The sequence below is a fragment of the Fundulus heteroclitus genome, chromosome 2 (assembly GCF_011125445.2).
Source record: "Fundulus heteroclitus isolate FHET01 chromosome 2, MU-UCD_Fhet_4.1, whole genome shotgun sequence".
Classification (NCBI taxonomy): Eukaryota; Metazoa; Chordata; class Actinopteri; order Cyprinodontiformes; family Fundulidae; genus Fundulus; species Fundulus heteroclitus.
In genome coordinates this window covers 30,107,191-30,126,865 of record NC_046362.1, presented here as the reverse complement: position 1 = coordinate 30,126,865, position 19,675 = coordinate 30,107,191, and the positions used below count along the sequence as shown (strand labels likewise).

At 38.1% G+C, this 19,675-nt stretch overlaps 1 protein-coding gene across 1 annotated transcript in view; it reads left to right on the top strand.

The window, feature by feature from the left end:
- ppfibp2b (PPFIA binding protein 2b) overlaps window positions 1-19,675 on the top strand; it is a gene marked incomplete in the record, with an annotated part of 133,796 nt that overhangs the window by 79,165 nt on the left and 34,956 nt on the right. The window contains 12 exon segments of the mRNA XM_036124677.1: window positions 5,801-6,013; window positions 7,743-7,835; window positions 10,115-10,243; window positions 11,595-11,706; window positions 11,893-11,925; window positions 13,932-13,993; window positions 14,092-14,167; window positions 14,267-14,349; window positions 14,430-14,497; window positions 14,576-14,641; window positions 14,730-14,790; window positions 18,160-18,316. Coding sequence (XP_035980570.1) covers window positions 5,801-6,013; window positions 7,743-7,835; window positions 10,115-10,243; window positions 11,595-11,706; window positions 11,893-11,925; window positions 13,932-13,993; window positions 14,092-14,167; window positions 14,267-14,349; window positions 14,430-14,497; window positions 14,576-14,641; window positions 14,730-14,790; window positions 18,160-18,316 — 1,153 coding nt within the window.

The window sequence follows — 19,675 nt, the reverse complement described above, 5'->3', positions numbered from 1 at the left end:
AAGAATAGTCTCTTTAAAAAATCTTTTAAAAAAGAGCGTACTGCAACCTTAAGGCCTTCAAAACATCACAAGGTTGCTACGTGATTAAAATATTCCCTGCAAAAACTGTTTTTCTCTTTATCTGATTCATTTGTATCTGCCAGGGTTCAGTTATGTAATTCATTGTGATAACTTTCACATTATTCTACAGCCAAAACTGAAAAATACATGCAAAACCTTACATGACGGCACTGTTTTCTTTTTATATTCCATAAAATACTTAGCCCCATAAGTTAGGAAAATATGTAAGATTTTATTTTATTTTTTAAACTGCCTGATATCCAGAGAGCCGCAGCGGTTGCATTAAAATCCGTAGAAATGATGTAATTTATAGATTGTGAAAGGTTGCACGCAGTGTGTTCCTGAATCAGAGTTTCTGTTCAGGTTAGCAAGTTTCTGCTCCGCTGAAGGTGGAAACAATCCCATTAGGAGCTTCCGGGGGTCTCAAATAATAATGCTCAGATGTGCGTGTGTGCAAGCGTTATCTGTTGGGGAGTCTTTATGCATCTTGGCTGTTTTCTTTCTGTGCAATTTGTTCATTCTGACGGTTAGCTGCTCCCCGCTGGCCTGGCAGCTCCTCAGACGGCCCGGCCTTGTGCGCATACGAGCATGAAGCATCTGGGGCTGCGTTTTTTACTGAATAGAGTTGATGCGGCATTATAGATGTTGTAGAGCCCACTCGCCTGTGGATGGAGAGGGACGAGCATCAGTGGAAGCAGACTTGGATGATGAAGCTTCAAGAGGTTGGTAACATGATGACTGAAACGGAAAAGATCAGAATGGAAAGGATGTGTTGTTTAAAAAAAAAAACCTGTCCTATGAGGCACGCGCCGTTACCATGAAAGATATTTGCAATACAAATATTGTAGCAGAAAACTGTTAGCGGTCTGATTCTGTAAGGAATCTATGGAGCCACCAGAATCTCCTGCTGACTTTTAACATTATAATGCAAGTTTATCTCCGAAACAAAAAAGATATTGCTAGCTCTTTCTCCTCGTCTATTCTTAATCCAGTAGCTCTCCAGAGCTAATTTGCAGACCTTGTCCTACACATTAAGAAAATGGATCAGGTACATATTTTTTTAGGCTTTTTTAGGCTTTTGTATGCTCGAACTACAAGCAACATTTTATGCAATTGTGATAAACTCCAGGGTCCTGTTTGCAGTTTCAAATTTGATAAGCAGAAATGAGATAATCCTTTTTAATGAGTCATTTCATGGGCTAAGCCTTAAAAGTCTTGATTATGGTTCTGTGTCATATTCACGTGTTTTGTTCAAACGATTAGTCAACTGCTTACCTTTTGATTTTGAAAGGGAGAAGTACAGAGCTTGCGAGTGTTTGGGGGAGGCCTCCTACCTGTTTCGCATGAATGAATTACTGAAAGGAAACGTGGTTGGGGTTTCTAGAGTGTCTTAATTTATTTTGAGTGTTAGATTGTTTGGATTTTCTGTAGAGGTGTCAAGCAACCAGTAGCTTGTCCACACAAAATAAAACCAAGACACTCTGGGGAATGGTGCGACAATTTATTGCATCCGTTTTAATTCTCGCCGCTAACACACAGCAGAGTTGCCCTGCTAACCTTCAGAGACAACTTGGATACGTTGACTTTAGCTGTAGGTAGGGTTTTTAAGAAGTTGCATTACTTGTTAGCAGGAGAGTGCTGAGATGGATTGGATGGCGCTGCGCAGCCAGCAGAGGTTGGCAGACAAACACTGCTGAAGTGGGTTGTAGCATGAAAAATTAAAAGCTAAGATTAAAGGCTGGCTGATTGATGCACGTCATTTGCTGCCAGTCTGTTTTACTCTAAATCTTTGAATGTCTTCAGTTAGCTTCAAAATGAATTTTACCACATGAACACAAATATTTAAGACAAAGTGTGACTGGGAGTACTGGACAAAGAACCTAAATTAATGAGACTAAAAAAACTGAAGTAGACATGGACAGGTTTCTGGTATCACAGTATTTACTTAATATTTGTAAAACTTGTTACTTCAATTTAAAGTCCCATTAATAAGATGACAGAAATATTGGTGGAATGACTAGATTTTGTTATAACATTATTGAGCTCCATAACCTGTGCTGCCCCCTGTTGGTGGCTCTTAACCCTGCAGTTTATCATTCATTTGAGAAGTGTCGCTGCAATCTGGTCTGTTTTTAATTAATGGGTCATTTCCAGCCTCTTGTAGCACTTGGTGGAAGGATAAGAAGATTATTACACATTTTGAGTCGGTTGTGTTAAGGTAGGGACAAATTAAAAACCATAGCTTCCTCAATCTGCGTCGTATGGCTGCAATGATTGGTATGTTCAACAACTGCAGCTTTGCCGTATGCGTTTCATTTGTTTTTTATGGGCCTTCAACCAACGAGGACCTCAGTGTGAATAACCAGTGACCTGTGTGTAAATAATCATAAGAGAAAATGTGTTTTCATTACCTTTGCATTAACTCCGGACAATTTTTAGGGATGAGTTGCTTCAAGATAGCATTAATCTATCTAGCCTTTAGCTTAACTCTTCAGTCCAAGTGTTTTCTGTTTCTCCAAACTGAGACAACACTGAACACAACACTTCTAAAGAATGGATGCCTTATTTACTTTATTTCTTTATTCTATTTTATTTTATGGGCCATGTTTAGAAAAGGTCCCATGCTGAGACGGAGGAGGAATGTCGGTTTTGGGGTTGACCTCTGCTCTCAAAAATGTCTTTCTGCTCCAGCATGCAGTCAGATCTAACAAATAGGGGTATTTTCTCTGATAGGTTAGTACTTGGTAAGTTTAGTAGCAACACATTGTCTCTAATGCACTGATATGGTCACTCATAACCAGCATTTCTTCTGCAGAGCTGTGGTCTTTAGCCTTTGCCACAGAGAGATGGGAGCAGGCACCAGTCTGCGTTTTGTCAGTAAAGCCGGTTGATGTGTTTGTGTGTGCACTTGGTAACAGCTGCAAGGCTCCAGTGAGCTGTCAGGAGGAATGACAGGCATCCATTCTGAGCATTCCTGGGGGTAAAACACTTTCACCTCAGGAAACCACACCAGCACGACGCAGAAAAACTTGCTGCCAACTGACGACCCCCTGGGAATGACACGTTTGGTTTGATGGTGCATTTTTCAGGTTGTGCAACAGGCTGCTAAAAGACTTCAAATGACTGATGTGAGGCTGTTTTTTCAGGCCAGAAATTCATTGAGGTTTTTTTTTTTTGTATAAAAGAAAAGATATGTATGCCTTTGTTTGCCACTTCTGTTTTTATCTTCCTTTGCTCCAATCCTTCATCTTGTCTTGCTCAGTCTTGTTGATCTAAACATTGAAAGATGGTGGAGGGAGGACAAATGGCTCATTAGACAACAGAGGTTGCAGGCCTAGGGTTTAACGTCTTGGGAATGGCCATCTTTCTGCTTAGACTTAACTTTGCTGGAATTAGAATATTATTTATAAATTACATTTTGCTTCCGCACAACCAGCCTTTTCTTGTAATATTGTAAAGCGGTCTTAAGTAATCCTTAGTCTAGCTCCCTGAAGGTCTTCTTTGGACTTTAGCTACCTTGGTTTTCAGAAAAAACATGTATGTTTTTAATTCTTAACCTATTTAATGTTGAGGTAAAGAATTGTTAAATCAAAGGATAAATGACTTTGAAAAGTAGCTTAACTTTACTTAACTAGTTCTAATATAACACCCTTGTCATTAAATGTCCAGCAATAAAATTTGGTTCTCTGATCTCTACCCTTAATTTACAACACTCACACTTTGGTTAACAGTCTTTTAGCTCAACATTTAATCCCCCAGATATTTGTTTTAAAACTGGTTTAATTTTCTCCCTAAAAAGTTAGCTTAAACAACATTAGCATGCCACAAAGCTAGAAGCTGTCCCTGGGTCGAATAGTTGTGAAAAATTAGACATCAGAATCAGTTTTATTTTCCAGGTATGTGTAAACATATGAGGAATTTCAAAACATGTGAATTGATTTCACACTCGTATAGTTAAAAAAAAATCTGTCCGCATTTACTTAATTATCATGAAGTTGCTATGAATTGGAAATGTCATTACTAGGCCTACTAATATGGTGACTAAATTAGTTTTCTGCCTAATGATTAACAACTTAACCAATAACCTGTTATAAATTCCATCTTTTGGGATGTTGCTTCCACCAGCATGTCACAATTACATTGTAGATAATACCAAACTTTATGCAGACAGAAAATGGGATTCTTGAACCCACAAGGTGATCCCCAAAGAGTATATAGCTTACATTTGCTTTGCAGACAGTATATGATCAGCAGGAGAAGTTGGGTTTTTGTTAGCTTTATTATTATTATTATTATTATTATTATTATTATTATTATGTTTTGTATCTAGTTGTGGTTACTCCTTATTTTATTTTTTTTTACCTCAAAGTAGTCAATATTCTATCATCATGATCAAAGGGAGTCTTTGCCTCCCTCTGATTTAAAAAAAAAAAAAAAAAAAAAAAAAAAAAAACATTCAATAATCCAGGAGAAATCTTAAACATTATCACTTTAAAACAGGGGTGTCCAAGGTTTGCGGGCCGATATTGTCAAGTCCAGAGCACTTGAGGGCCAAACAATGAATAAAAATCTAAAAAAAAAAAAAAAAATCATACTAGATCCAAAGGTAATAAAAGGCTTTTGCTCATTTCTCTTATTAAAAGATGGTCATCCAGTTTGCAAATTATTTCCGTCTCAATTTAAAAGACTGAATTATTTCTGGTCTAGCAATATAAGAACAGGGTTTGGGCCAGTATTTCTTTGAAAACACTTGCTGTATTTATTTAGTCAATGTTAATAAATTAATTCAAAGTGATTTTTAATACACCAAAGTCTGCATTTGAGTAAAAGTCAGTGGATAGATATGGTACAATTTACTATAAAATTGAACACATTGTTAAAAGTGTAAATGATTTGTGTTGTACCTAACATTTTTAATTGGAAGATTTAAATTTCTTTAATTGAAATAAAAAGTTTCCATCTGCACCAGCCACCCGGAGGGCGTGCACAAAATCAGTACGGGGGCCGCAAATGGTCCCCGGACCACGCTTTGGACACCCCTGCTTTAAAAGATCACAAGTCTGTCTGCAGCTACCTTGGAAGAAAGTTATAGAGAAATGAAGGTGGTCGTAACCTTTGTACAGTTCTGTAAGTTATGGTAGAGCAGGTCAGTGAATTATCCACTCACTAAGTGTGTTTATCTCCCATTTAAACAAACATGTTTCTATTCTCAGCTCTTTAAACCTGTCTGAACTTTCTGCTTTCACCACTGAAACTGAAATAAGCTGTTAGCAAACTCATCCCCTCTTTTCCTGCTGGTCGTCACGTGGCACCTGTAGGGAATGTGGGGGGACAAAGCCTGGCGCTGTGTTCAGTTTGCATATTGAACATATATCTGTGTCCCGCTATTTCAGCAATGTGAAATGGCAAGGAAAGATGGCTGCCCTCTGTCTGACTTGTTCACTGTTCAACAACACAATTCAGGCTTATCTTTTTCCCTCTGTCACATTGAGGAGGTTTCTTCTCATTTTGTATGTTTGCTGTTCTTAACATTTTAATTTCTATCCACAGCCAGGGGAATTCAAGCTATAATAACACGTGTTTCCATGTACATACTAAATTACGAAACTAGCCGGTCTAATGATCATCTTCTCTCTCTTGTCTTCCTATTGTTGCAGCTAATTTACTTATCTTTCCTTCTTCTTCCATCTCTCCATTTGACATCGTCTACCACCTTTCATTTGTCCTCCACCCCTGCCAGTGTGTGGTAAATCTCATCAGTGAGCTCCAGGAACAGATGTGCAAGTTTCAGGAGGAGATCAGCACTCGCATCCAGGAGAAACGGGCCCTTGAGGAGAAGGAAGCCCAGGAGGGGGACCCAGGTGGCAGCCCGGTTCAAGGCTGGGATCCCAATGTTGGGTCAAACCTGAGCCCTACTTCGCTGAATCATAGTGGAGAACAAAGGACTGTACATGTATGGAAAATGATGATGGATGACCTCCTCTTTCCACCCTCTTTCCTTCTCTTCTCCTTTCCCTTTGTAACCCGTCCACAATCCAGTGCTGGCATTTGGATATTTTCCCCAGAATTGAACTAACAACCTCTCCTGTTATGTGTGTGTGTGTGGAGTGTCTGAACTGTATGCGTCCTGCAGGATGTTGGGGTGACACTCTGCTCTGGTTCTGGCAGAAATTTAAACTTTCGATTCGTTTTCCAAATGCTTCCACTCATGTCAGGAGCTGCAGAGCAATAAGTGCTTCAGAAAGTGTGAGATGTGCAGCATCCACCATGTGTACTGGCAAAGCAGGTCAAGATGTGTGTAAAAGATATTTATAAAATGTCTTTATTGCAGTAGCATAATCACAGACTGAACTAAGGGGGAAAATCACCCAAATAATGTTTTTTTAACAAATTGACTGATGCCACATGAACTGAAATGCCTAATAGTTTGTAGTAAAATAGAATATCTAGTTGTTTAGGTATTTATTTATCACCCTGAGTCCCTGTGACTAAAAATATGTGAAAATAATCGAAACTAGGACATTAACTGGAACTCTTTGCTTTTGTCAGAAGAAACTAATTTTGTTTGGCAGAAAATGGGGATGAATCTGTGTAAAAGAATGAAAAATCCCACTGGGATGCCCACAGCATCACAGATACTCCGGTGATGCTGTGGGCCTGGTTTTCTTCTAAAGACGGTGGAAAGCTTGTTAGTGTGTGGCATCATAAAAATGTATTTATTTGTTATGAATTTTTGCATTAAAAGCTGCAGGATGCAGACATCAAACTGAAAATAGGTCGTCAAGAAAATGGTCCAACATATGTTGCTGAATCAGTCCAGTGCATTGAACACCAGTGGTGCCACTAACTGTGGTACACATGGTTTCATGTAAATGTAGTTTTTGTGATTGGATTAGCATTCCTAACTGATTTAATGTCCATAAATCAAAGGTTGGATTTGCCTACATTATTTAGTGACAGAATGTGCTTCTGCAATAAAAAGATACATTAATTTGATCCCTTTTTTACATTTGACCGTGGGTGCCAATAAGTGTGGTCGGTGCTGTAACTTTCTGAGGGGAAGTCCTCAGGAATCTTTCTCTGCTTCTGCTCCTGATGATATTTTCACGTAAAATCAATTTATTTTCATAAATCTCTTCAAATCGGTGTTTTTGGGTCAATATTGTGTCTGTTTTTTTTTTATACAATCAGATGCAGTTTGTTTGCATGATTATTGCTCTGGTTACTAACAAAGTTTATGTCGGCTTTCTCCTACTCTGACCAGGTGGATGGGTCATGTAACAGTAACTACGGCTCTTCAATGTTTCCCTCTTACAGTGACAGTGCTCAGCTGGCAGAGGTGCAACCTGGACGCCTTCTAGTTGTGTTTTTTTTTTTTTTTTTTTTTGGGTTTATCCTTTCCCTGGCTGCTGATAACTGCACGCTGTGGTGTCTGTTTCAGGAGAATCATGCTTCTCCATATTAACCAGAGCACTGTCCAGCCCTGGAGACCTTTTTATAACTGCACTCAACATGAGCCTGGTGTTTGGAAACAATCCCTCTCATATGTTAGCATGCATACAGCCCAATACAGCTGTTCAGAAAACTCCTGCTCATTCCGAAACTTTAAAGAAGTGTGCAGAAGTTGATAAATATATTGTTTAATTTGCTAAAAAAAAATACTGTGCTTGCTTTGTCTGCAGGATTTGCTTCAAGAAGTCAAGCAGCTGACTAGCAAAGTGCAGGAGCTGGAGGGAGAGAAGAGTCGTTATGAGAGGAAACTCAGGGCCACCAAGGTACACCGAGTGAATCTGCGGCGCTCACATGTGGATGCACATGTCATTTGTTGTGTGTCTTACCAGGAACAGCTGCAGCAAATGAAAACAGATGTTCTCTGTTCTCTCTTTGCTGTATGATGCAGAAGGAAAAGCAGCTGCGAGGCTTACATGGTCTCATTATGTCAGATCTTTATCAGAGATCACAAAGGAGGCTAATATAGGTGGAAGTAAACTGCAGTAGTGTTGAAGGAGATGAGAAGTTTCCACAAAACAAAACGGCAGAGACAGAAAGTTTATGCTCTTTGCAAATAAACATCCAAAACATTTTTTTAGGAATTAAAAGCACACAAGCGATGGTAGATTGGGGTTTTACATCCTTCCTCTTGTGTACATTTTAATTTACATAATAAAATAGCACATAGATATTTATACTTTTTACTGTAATTTTGATTGGGTTTGAGCTTTCAATCAACTTTTAAAATTAAAAAATTTATTATTATTTTTTTTTAATTGGTATTAGAGCAAATTAAACTGGAAATGTTTGAGCATTAGCTAACTAGAAAAACCTTTACGGCAAACGAGGTACAATAAATGTTTTACATGTTTTATTATTAATGCCACCTAGAATCCATCAACGCTTGTTAAATAGAATTAATGTAACACAGCAGATTTTTTCTAGATTAGTCTAACATCCTAAAACATGTTCCCAAATAATGACTTTTGGATTCATTTGGATCAGTTTCAGTTTTCTCAATGGACTCATTTTGCAGACCAGTGATGGATATTTATAGGATTTGACTTTGAGGGAGCTAGCATGTTTACATGGAGTACTAGAGGACATAAAGTGGCGGCATCATGTCATGTTGTAGATGCTTTAGACAGGAGGGATGTACAGATGTTATGGTTGCTTAAATTCGGAACAACGGGCATCCATCACTTCATCCATCCATTTTTAGGTTCCATATTTAAGGCCCGAGCACTGTAGAAATAGCTGATATAGATTTGTGAAAATTTCTTTCTGGAAATTATGGACATTTTAACATGGAAAATGTGTTAAAACCATGGATACAACATCTCAGTCACATTGCAGCACACAGAGCGACCTTAATAAATCCATGCAACTGTATTGGCTATGCTGCACCACGGACTGTTGGATGCTTAGTAACTTCCTGTAACGTGATTGATCCACCTGTGGTACCACCCCTCAGTCCAATGTAGTTGTGTCGGCTCCCTGCGAACAAAATTATCTACATACTCATTGCGGGTCTGCATCTGTTACAAATCGAACGGTTTTTGTCAGTGAGAATGCTATACAGCTCAGCACTTATTGTTTTCCTGTTTTTATTTATTATTATTATTCCGTCGGCGTCTAATTACTCCTGCATACTTCAATCGATTTCAACAATTTTGGTATCAAAACGTTCGGCTCATTCCTGGCATGACTGCTATATCTCATGGTTATGCTAACTTTTACTCTTTTTAAAATATTTCACTTTTTGTGCGATTTTATTTTTTATTTTTTTTTGCCTGTTCCCATTGAAATCAATGCAAATTAATACAAATTCCTTGAAATTTTTTACATTCTTCAAATTCTTCCAATTCTCCAAATTCTTCAAATTTCTCAATTTTTTTAATTTTTTTTTCAAATTCTTCAAATTTTTTCAAATTCTTAAAATTCCTTCAAATTCTTCAAATTCCTTCGATTTTTTTCAAAATCTTCAAATTTTTCAAATACTTCAAATTCCTTCAAAATTTTCAAATTCTTTACATTCTTCCATTTTTTTCAAATTATTCAGATTTCTGAAATTCTTTAAATCCCTTCAAATTCTTAAATTTTTTTTTCAAATTCTTCAAATCTGATTTCAATGTTTTTCAGCTGCTTTTTCTCTTCTGCAGCGATCTTCTGCATCTTCTTCTCGAATCATTCTTCAGATTAGCATTCTCACTCGCTGTTACGCAGGAACAGCTTTTTCTAGTTTTTGTTAGTTAGTTGATTCCATATTTTTTAAATTATGGTGCTGCTTGAAATAAGCTATGGACGTTTTTGCTGCTGAACAGCAAAGCTAAAAACCCCTCTAACGCATTGCTTCCTACTGATTAATCTAAAGGTCAAACTGCTGTTACTTCTCTGTGCTCACAACACTCCTTTCCTCCTCTCCTTCCCCTTCTTTCACTCTCTCTCTCTCTCTCTTTCCTCTCTTCTCCTATATTAACTCCTCTCTGCGGCTTGCTCTCTTCACTTTCTCTCTCTCCCTCCCTCACCCGTGATTACCCTCTTCCTGTTGTCCTCTGTCTAGCTCTCCATCTCTTACTCTCTCCATGTGTGTTACCAGTCGCTCATGACCCAGCTGTCCAGCCTCAAGCTGACTGTGGAGCACACACAGCTGGAGAAGCAGCACTGGGAGGAGCGCTGGCGCAGCGCACAGGTGCCTCCTCTTCCTCCTGCTCTTCGCTCCCGTCGCATTTCTGAGTCTTTTTGTCCTAATCTGTGCTGCCTTCCTCTTCCTTTTGAGCTCATCCTCAACAATATGCTCCGTTTTACTCGCCCTTTTTCTCTTTGTTCGTCATTCCCAATTGTGCTATCTTGGGTTTAAAAGTCTTTCCTTTCCCTGAAAAGTTTAGTTGTTCCCTCATCTTGTGATTGCTAAATGTTTGTTACGACTCATAAAATTAAATATTGAATCGGACGGTAAAGCATTATTTTTTTAGTTCAAGTTGAAGCATGTTCATATACTCTCATGTTCAGAAGCAGACACCTTAAAATTCCTTTCATGGCTCTCATTCTTTCAGTCTGCTTTTTTGTGCAAGTTTGCATGGATCATCTAAGTCCATATGATGCTATTGTGAAGCTTCATCTGTTTGCATGACGCTGGCCACTTTATCTGTTATATCAAGGAAACAAGTTAAAGGCAGCCTTTATTACTGAATGCTTGTTTTTATTTTCTGTCTGAATCCTGTCACTTGTTTCCAAGCTCTGATATTTTAGTCACCTTTTTTTTTTTTTTTTTTAAACGACGGCAACCTTAAAGTGAAACAACATGCACAGAGCTCAAACATAAATAACCATGACCTGCAAAATGAACCTGTGGGCCCTTTGAATTGCTCTGTGGTTTCGGCTGCTTCCTCCTTCATTGTAGGCTTCTAGTGTAAACTTCAAGGTTTCTATTGAAAAGCAGCTTTAAGAGGCGTGGAGCTAACATTTATGGGACGCCTGAAAAAAAAAAAAAAAACAAGCATGAACTGTGTCTTCAACACAACATGTTGAAGACACAAAAGACAGAAAAAATTCCCAAAAAAAAGAATTATCAATGCATAAATAATGTAAATTGTACTTTTTGAAACTTTGCTGTCTTAAATTAAGATTCATGTAATGTGCCCTCCCCTAAAAACCTACTTTTTAGGGGAGGGCACCATCCTTGTTAGCGCTACTCCCCGTTAGTGGCATGACAGCCGTCTGATGTTTATGAAGGTCGTGGTAAATGTTCCAGATTTCAGGGCCACAGAAATAGATTTTTTTTTGTTTGCAAATGTGATGATTTGTGTGGAGATGTTACAGTAATATACCACATATAACTTTAATCAAAGGTTTATGGGAGACTTTCTTGGCTCACTGAGGTATGGATCTGCTACTGGATGGCCAAAGAGCCAGTTCTAGATTATAAAACAAAGATTTTAAGAGGAATCTGTGCCAGACGGGTCGCCTCAAACGCACCTTGACATCCGGTGACCTGGAAGCCGAAGCCAGTTCACTGTTATCTGCTTTGCCTCTGTCCACAGGCGGAAATCTCAGACATGCAGCAGCTTCTGGCCTCTAAAGACACAGAGATCGAGTGCTTGCAGACCCAGCTGCTGGCCAGAGGCAGCAGCGCCAACAACAGCGCAGAGAGAGGTATGCACAGCTGACAACCTGACTGATCCTCACAGGCCCACATCAGTCCGCGCTGATGTGTGAGAGGCAGCCAGCGATATGCATGACTGTCACTTTTGATTACTCTTAACACGTAACCAACATGTCCCTCTCTCCTCTGACAAGTACTTTACCTGTTCTTGACTCTCTGCTTCCCCCGCTCTGCAGAGGAGGTGTATATCAAGCAGCTGATTAGCAAATGTAAGGCATGGTGAGCTCGATGTTCTCATGGGTCCAGTTTCCAAACAAATATTCAGTGATTAAAAGCTCAATGTCAGCAAATTAAGGACAAAAGAAGTGTTTGATTTGGGACCGGACCAGAACAAAGCACAAAAACTTCCTGCATCCTTTTAAATAAACACATTGTAAAGATGATATGTTACTTAATATAGTAGCTTTTATGAATTACATGAAAGTTGACAAAAATAATGGAAGTGTAGGAATTTCTGCCATTTGCAGTTAATGCAGCTAAACTAGAACAATTTAACTAGAACAATTAAGCGGAAACAACTAAGCTAAGCTGGTAAAAATAAGATAAAACAGACAGACTTATTTAAATAGCCCGCCAAGGACAGGAATCATGTGTTGAAATAATTTTTTGTTGTATTTCTACAAAACAAATTTGGAAAAATCCTACCTGCAATTTGTATGTTAAAAAATTATTTTTTGGCAAAATACCCCTGAAAACCACTTTTGAAATAAGTGTAACTCATTTTTAGTTCATACTGATTAGCGTTTATGGGAACTTCCGATCAGTAATCGACAGCTCTGTGTTTCTGCTGTAAAATATTACGGAAATATGCAAATATGTTATTATTTTTATGTATTACAGTAACTTGTGATTACCCCGTCCTTCCTTGTCTTTTTCCCCCCTTCAGACATGGTTCATGGTTTGTAAATAGTTAAAATAGTTCACAGTCCACCAACTTAGTTTTACATGAAAAGCCAGTCTTAGGGAAATGTGTTTTCTCTGTACAGGGAAAATTAAAGGGCTCCATTTGATCATTAGTACTAAAATATCACTTTAATTACACTTAGTCTGGTAAAAAAGTTTATAATTAACTGAAAATGCCAAAAAAAAAATCACATTTGATATCTGGTACTTGCAGGTATTTCCCACAAACTTTGTAAATGCATTATATTCACTTTTTAGCCACAACGAACAGATCCAGTCTGGAGCTTTTGAGGTTTAATGTAACAGGGCCTGTTCTTCCGTTAAAAGCCGTGATGGAAATGCCAGCAGAATTTATGAAGGTCTGTTGTTTAAAAAAAGACTTTGCATTCACCTAAATAGATTCAATTAAATAAAAGTTATGAGAGTTACTTTCGTGTTCTTAGTGTAGTCGTTTGTAGAGATGCAAGGTTTAGAGTTTTCTGGCTGATATTTGACTCCTAGTTTCTTTGGCCATTTCTGATTTCTCTTTAAAAGTCTTATATGTTTGTTCTTCGGTTTGTGAGATTCACTGATACTAAAAACAAATGTATTTTGCTGAAAATCGCTGAAAATGGTCCCAATCTGTTGTACCAACAACTGCACAAACTACTATTATTAAAACCCTTTCAACGAGATACAGATGAGGAACTAAGATTAAGGTTTAAGACTTCAGAAAACTTAAGGTATTTTTTACCTGAAGCTCTAAATTATAGCTAATTAAGATATTTTATCTAATAATTAACACCACAGTCAACCAGGACTTTCAGAAGCTTTCAGAATATAAGTGAAATGCAGAAGTTCAGATCTTGACATGCATTTTTATATTCTATATAAGGTGACGGGGTTTTGGGGTTAGAGAAATCCAAACTAGTATCCCTTAGCATCAGTAAAACACTGTAGTAAGTTAAATTTCAAAAGCATCTCATGGTTTGCACTCTACAAAAGGCAGAGAAGGTCCAGCAGACAAACCGTGGTTTCATCAAACACATGTCTGTATTTAAAAGGATGCTGATGGACAGTGTGTGCAGGTTTGTTTTTGTGCTTACCTCATCCGTCTTTTACTCTCAGCCATCAAACTGTAGTGTTCGTTCCAGGTGATGCTGTGTGGCCACTCGTGCTGTCACCGTGCGTTTGCTTTGCTTGCTTATTCGCGTTAGCATGGCTGTCACATCTGTCACCAACACGGCTCCGGGCAACCATCAGATGGCGTGAACAAACGTACATGAAAGCTGTGCAAGATCCATTTGAAAATGTTTCCTTTTTATTCCGTTAGACCAGGAATACCAGAGGCTGAAGGTGGGGATGGAGTCTTTGTTGGCTTCAAATGATGAAAAGGTAAATTAAATCACTTTTTTCTACTATTAGTCTTATCATTTATGGTTGTCTTTCTTTGAGTGTAACAAAAACACATTGTTTGGATTTGGTGACAACAGGATCGTCGTATAGAGGAGCTGACCATCCTGCTTGGCCAATATAGAAAAATTAGGGAAGTTATGGCACTCACACACGGTAAGATTAATGTTCATTCAAGGATTTTTGGCTATAAAAAACCCCAAAAACAGCATTTATTTGTCTCTAAAGTTTTTAACTCCTATTGTTAACCAACAGGAAGTAGTGAAGAGGAGCTGAGCAGCAGTTTCAAGCCAAAAGCCATCACACACAAAGCTCATTCCGATATCATCCGATCAGAGGTAATCTGATAACCTGGAAATTGTGAAGAAAATGTATAATTTTATGTTTAGAGTCACACATGTTTTATTTTTCTGCACAGATGTCATCAAGAGGATCTTCTCCTCTCATGCTGTCTTCATCTCCCTTTCAGAGAGAACCAGATTCCAGGTAAACATGTTTGAAAGAAACAGAGTAAACTCACCAACCAGAGTTTTAGTATCTGACTACATGCTCCATTTCTTCTAGTTTCCAGAACTCTATGGACACGTCACTGATGACTACTGGTGAAACAAGTTTCTTAAATGGATCACTGTAAGCTCAGCTGCAGATTGTGTCACTTTGACATGCAATACAATAAATTTTCTTAAAAAAAAACCAAACATCCTGATTTCTTTTCTAGGCATCGACACAGACTACTCTCCAGCAGCCTTGAAGAGTTGCAAAGTGGAAGTTTTCAAAAGGTGTCTTTTCTGCTTCTTATCAGTTCTTCTAATCTTGCAAACTAATCAACTAATCTATTAATCAAATGAACCTTTCTGTTTTTGCTCCTATAGTTATTTCAAGCATTGTATCTTGAAATATGCTCTTTCTAAGGCCCTCTTTACCTAGGATTAAAACCAGAATCCAAGACCTCCAAAACGTTTCAGTGCGTCTGCATTGTGAAAACTTTAGAAAATGTCCTTTCAGTATAAAAGCAACCATGATGCGACAGTATTCTTAGCACCTGAAAAAAATTGATTTCCCAGCTGCTTTCAAGGCCATCCCACCGCAATGTTGTTCATCTCATCCTTAAGATGTTTCCTTAAAATATCCCAATAATACATGGGAGGTTGTGGCTCTTAGTGGTGTAGCAGAATAAGTATAGGTATTTTTTACCTTGTGCACACCTTTTCAGTGCAAACCACAGTAAAATATATTTTAAAGGTGTTAAAAAAACGTGGATTGTTCTTCTTCTTCTGACTAAAGCAACAGCAGTGGCTGGATCTGACGCATCTAGTGGCGATGTACTGCCATTGCAGTGTCGACGTGATGAGGTTTTAGTCTCGACATAAGGCCAGTGTGATCAGTCCTGCTTTAAATTCCCTGATGAATACATGCTTTGGTGCACAGGTTACATGTCATACATAAACTACTACCACAAAACGGCGATGGGCAGTTTTGTGCTTGTGCAAAATAGTTTGAACTCTTGTGTAATGAGGACTCCAATGCATACTTGACAGGCTTTAGAAGGCCTTTCCAAGACTGATTTGGGTTTTAAACATAATTTGGTGGTCTTAATCCGTTGTTAAGAGGGCCTAACTCGATCCATGCTCTTTTAATCTTTGGGATTGCTAACCTGCTAATTCTTTCTGTGTTTGTATATTTCCGTTTCTCCTCTCTTTCTGTTGCTTTTAGGCTGTAGAGATCCAGCCAGTTGAAACTGAATCAAACGTAGGGGCAGAGGTACCGATCTGCTGCATTTCTACATGCATCCTCGCACTACAAGCTTCATATTTACACACTAGAGATCGCTGCTTTGTGGAAAAGACAGTTTTTTTTTATTTGAAAAGGGAATTTACACTTAGATTTATTCATTCATGCTGCTTTTAACTTGAGCTCAGTGTTTTCTTTTTTAATTTTAAAACATATAAGTAATGTGTTATTTGAAATGGATTTGATTAAAAAAAACACCGCTTAGTTTTTGAATTTCTAAAAGTCTACAAAGTTGATGAATTATTTTAAATGTTTTTTTTTTTTTTGTCTTTTGGTGCCTTTTTACACTGCAAAGAAAAGGGGGATGCCACAGAACTTTTTCACATGGTTGTAATTGCTACACATCATCACACCCACTCTATTTCTCATTGCACAGCTAAAAGTTTGACAGACGAAGTTAAACAACTATTAAAGTGTAACTCACCCCCGTACCAGAGCTCTACTTTGCCCAATCTCATACTTGAAAAATGGAGGTAGTGCCCGGCGAACAAGAAAACGTGCGAAGGGGCGTTGTCTGTGCTACTGGTAAAAGCTAAATAAACTAACAGAATGCTAAGCTAATAGATTGGTCCCTGAAAAAAAATATTTAAACTCCAACTTGCTACGGAGGCACAAGACTTAGCTGCTTTTATACCCCACAGTGGTAGAGCTGCTGACACATCAGTTTTGTAACAAAAACCTTTGAACCAATAGCAACACTGATACGAAATTCAAGGCAAGACACCTGCTGAACCTTAGCAGGTCGCCACACTGACGGTTTTACACACAAAAGCAAGATTTCAACAAAAATGCAGTAAGTTGTCAACCTTGCCTGAAAGCTTGAATTCTCGTGGTATTTGTGCGTTCACAAACATACAAGAATTAATTTTGGACCGCTCCGGCTTTAGACGTTTATGACCGAACCAAAAACCGGTTTGGGCTTATCAAATTTGCAGTATTATGGTTTAAGGCGGGACATAAAGCTGTGATGAAAGCTAGAGCTGCTGAGCCCACAGCTGAACCAACGCAAACACGGCAGAGCAGGAGGACGCTGCTATCACATCTGTTTTGTAAGAATCCATGATTTCTTCTTTGAAAGAAGAACAGCAAAAAGTGCCTTTCCCAGAGTAACTTGTTATGGTTTCTCATTTATACCGTGATTGGCTAAAACCAACATTTGGGAGGCAGATACTAGGTGTTGCTTCGTCCAATCAGATCAGAGAGTTCTGCTGCATGTCCCTCCTTTAGTTGGGAGCAGGCCCAGATTCCTAATGGGCTGTGCATTATCGATCTGGCTGGCTAGGTTAGTAAATTTTCAAAATGATCACCAGGATACATAGACATCACTATAGAACAACCATGTTAACAGTTTAGCAAAAAAAGTTGATTTGTGGGTGAGTTGCCTTTTAAGCATATACATGTATTCAACTTGTGCAAACTACTAAACTGTTCATATTGTTCGTCTTTAGGAAAGCTGATGTCTGTATATTTTTTTCTCATGTGACATTTGCATTATTCTTTATGCATGAAAGTAACTTCTTGGCCATCTTCCCTCTGTTTCTCAGTCACCTTTAAAAAAAAAAAAAAAAAAAACAGTTTTCAACTCTCCTTTTTTAAATATAAATGATCCACAACACAAAAACTTTCACTTTTGGTAACCCTACCCCTAACCCAAACGTGTCCTCTATTTTAAAAGTAGCTTATGACAAAAACATTGTGATATGACACTACAGCTGCACTTTGAACTTGGCACAGCAGTTCATTAGGGACCAAAAGTTTAACCTGATTTTTTTCTTAATCTTTTCTGTAAAAAAACACAAATACTTTCAATGCATGAGATGAAGGAGAAAAAAAAACATCTTCACACACACATACACAAACAAAAGGGGCCAAGACCTACCTGAAGTGGCTGTCTGTATTGCTTGGCATCACTGCTGCCTCCGAGCTGTTTCTGTCTGTTGGCCTTTCTCCAGTTGTTCCTTCAGAGCCCCCCTCCCACTGACTTTGATGCCTGCTCGGATTCTTGCATCGTCAGACATTCACCCTCCAAAGGACATTCTATTATGCAATGGAGCAAAAGGGCATTTTCACATCATTACAACCCCACCTACCTTATGAAAGATGGACTCAAAACACAAGAGTGGATAGAACAGGCTTTTTTTTTTAAAGAGGAATATCGGAGCAAGCTACATTAAAAAACGCGAATGTGTTCTTTTTTGTTTTCAAAGAGAAACACCACATATTTTGTGAATCTTGAGCACGACTAATCGTCTATGGTTGGATTTATGGTAGTCATGCACAGACTGTTGGTAAATTATTTAAAATGGCTGATAACACAGCTTAATAATCTATGATTTTATGTTCTTTATACCATCTAGAGTCCCCACATGGAGCTGAGCAAGTACCAAACTCTGCCAGGGAAATTGAGTAAAAAGAAACAACCCAAGGATGAGATGAATGGCACCAGAGGCAGAGACACAGAGTATTTATCTCCTGTTCAGCTCTCACCTGCTCACAGCAAAGACTACACCCTCAGTGAGTATTTTTTTTTCCATCACTTGTATCATAAAGCTCTGTTTTCAGCTGGTGAGACAGACAGATATGTGGTAACCATGTTTGAAACAGAGCTCTGTGGACCGACATGTTCTATGGTCCCCTCAGTCTTTCAGGGGTGTATTTTGGTAGTCTGTATAGCAGCAAATGTATTTAATGTATTTTTTAACTTATTATTATCATTATTATTAGTGGTAGTAATAGTAATGGTATTTATTCATTCATTTTTATTTCACAATTTGTGTGTTGAGTATCTTCTTCTTCTTTCTCGCCAGATGTTTTCATTGAATTTCTTCTGAAAGGGCCTTGTAATATATAGATATATAATATATATATATAATATATATATATATACTATATATATACTATATATATATATATATATTCTATATATATATAATATGCTCTAAAGTGCACCATTGTAATTTCTCACTTGTTTAATATGACACAAGATATTCCAAAAGTGCTTTGTCTTGCAGTGAACCAGGGTTTTAGCTTATAGAAAAGTGGACTTCAGGTTTCTCTTTTCTTAATATGTCCTGTCTGGCAAAGTGGCGCCCAGAGTTGCTTTTCTTAGTGCAAAAAATGAGCCCGGCAGATTACTTTCACAAGTGGAGCATTACTGGTTTTGCTATGTGCTCTGCTTGACACTCGTGCAAAGAATCACAGGTGTAACAACCAATGGCACTGAAACCATCACTGAAAAATTCAGTAAAAGTGGCTACAGGTTTCTGCCCTTAAGGTTCATCAGCACCCCAAAGATGGTGCTAATTTAACTTCTGTGGTATCATGAGAAGATTACCTCTGAGGAAAAAAAAAATAACTAACATGAATTGAAGCATCACAAGTAGCCGGTTAATTAAATAGATTCTTGAGTGAAGCAAGTAAGATGTTTTAAATCATTAATGTGTGGCACTTGTTAACCTACGTTATGTTATTACATGACACTAATTACCAAACGTATTAAAAGCCTGGATGTCTCAGAATAGGGATGTAGATACGTCTGGGTGTGATTTAGTGAAAATATGATTATAATATATAAATATAAATATCCTGCTGACGTTATCAGTTAATAACCAGTGTCATGACTCTTGCAATGATGGCTATATTGTAATAACAAGGATGTAATGACAAAAGGATGGATTTGTATCACTCAGACTTGCTTGTTACATTTACCTTTTAGGTCTGTTATTAGGGTGAAAAATGGGGCTGGGGGAGAGATCACTATAATTATTTTTCTAAAACATGGACATGATGAATCCTAACATTTTGAGTAAACGCTTCATGGGAGTTTCAGGCTGCTACTTTTCTAACCTCCTCTTATTGCAGCTGTGCTGCAGT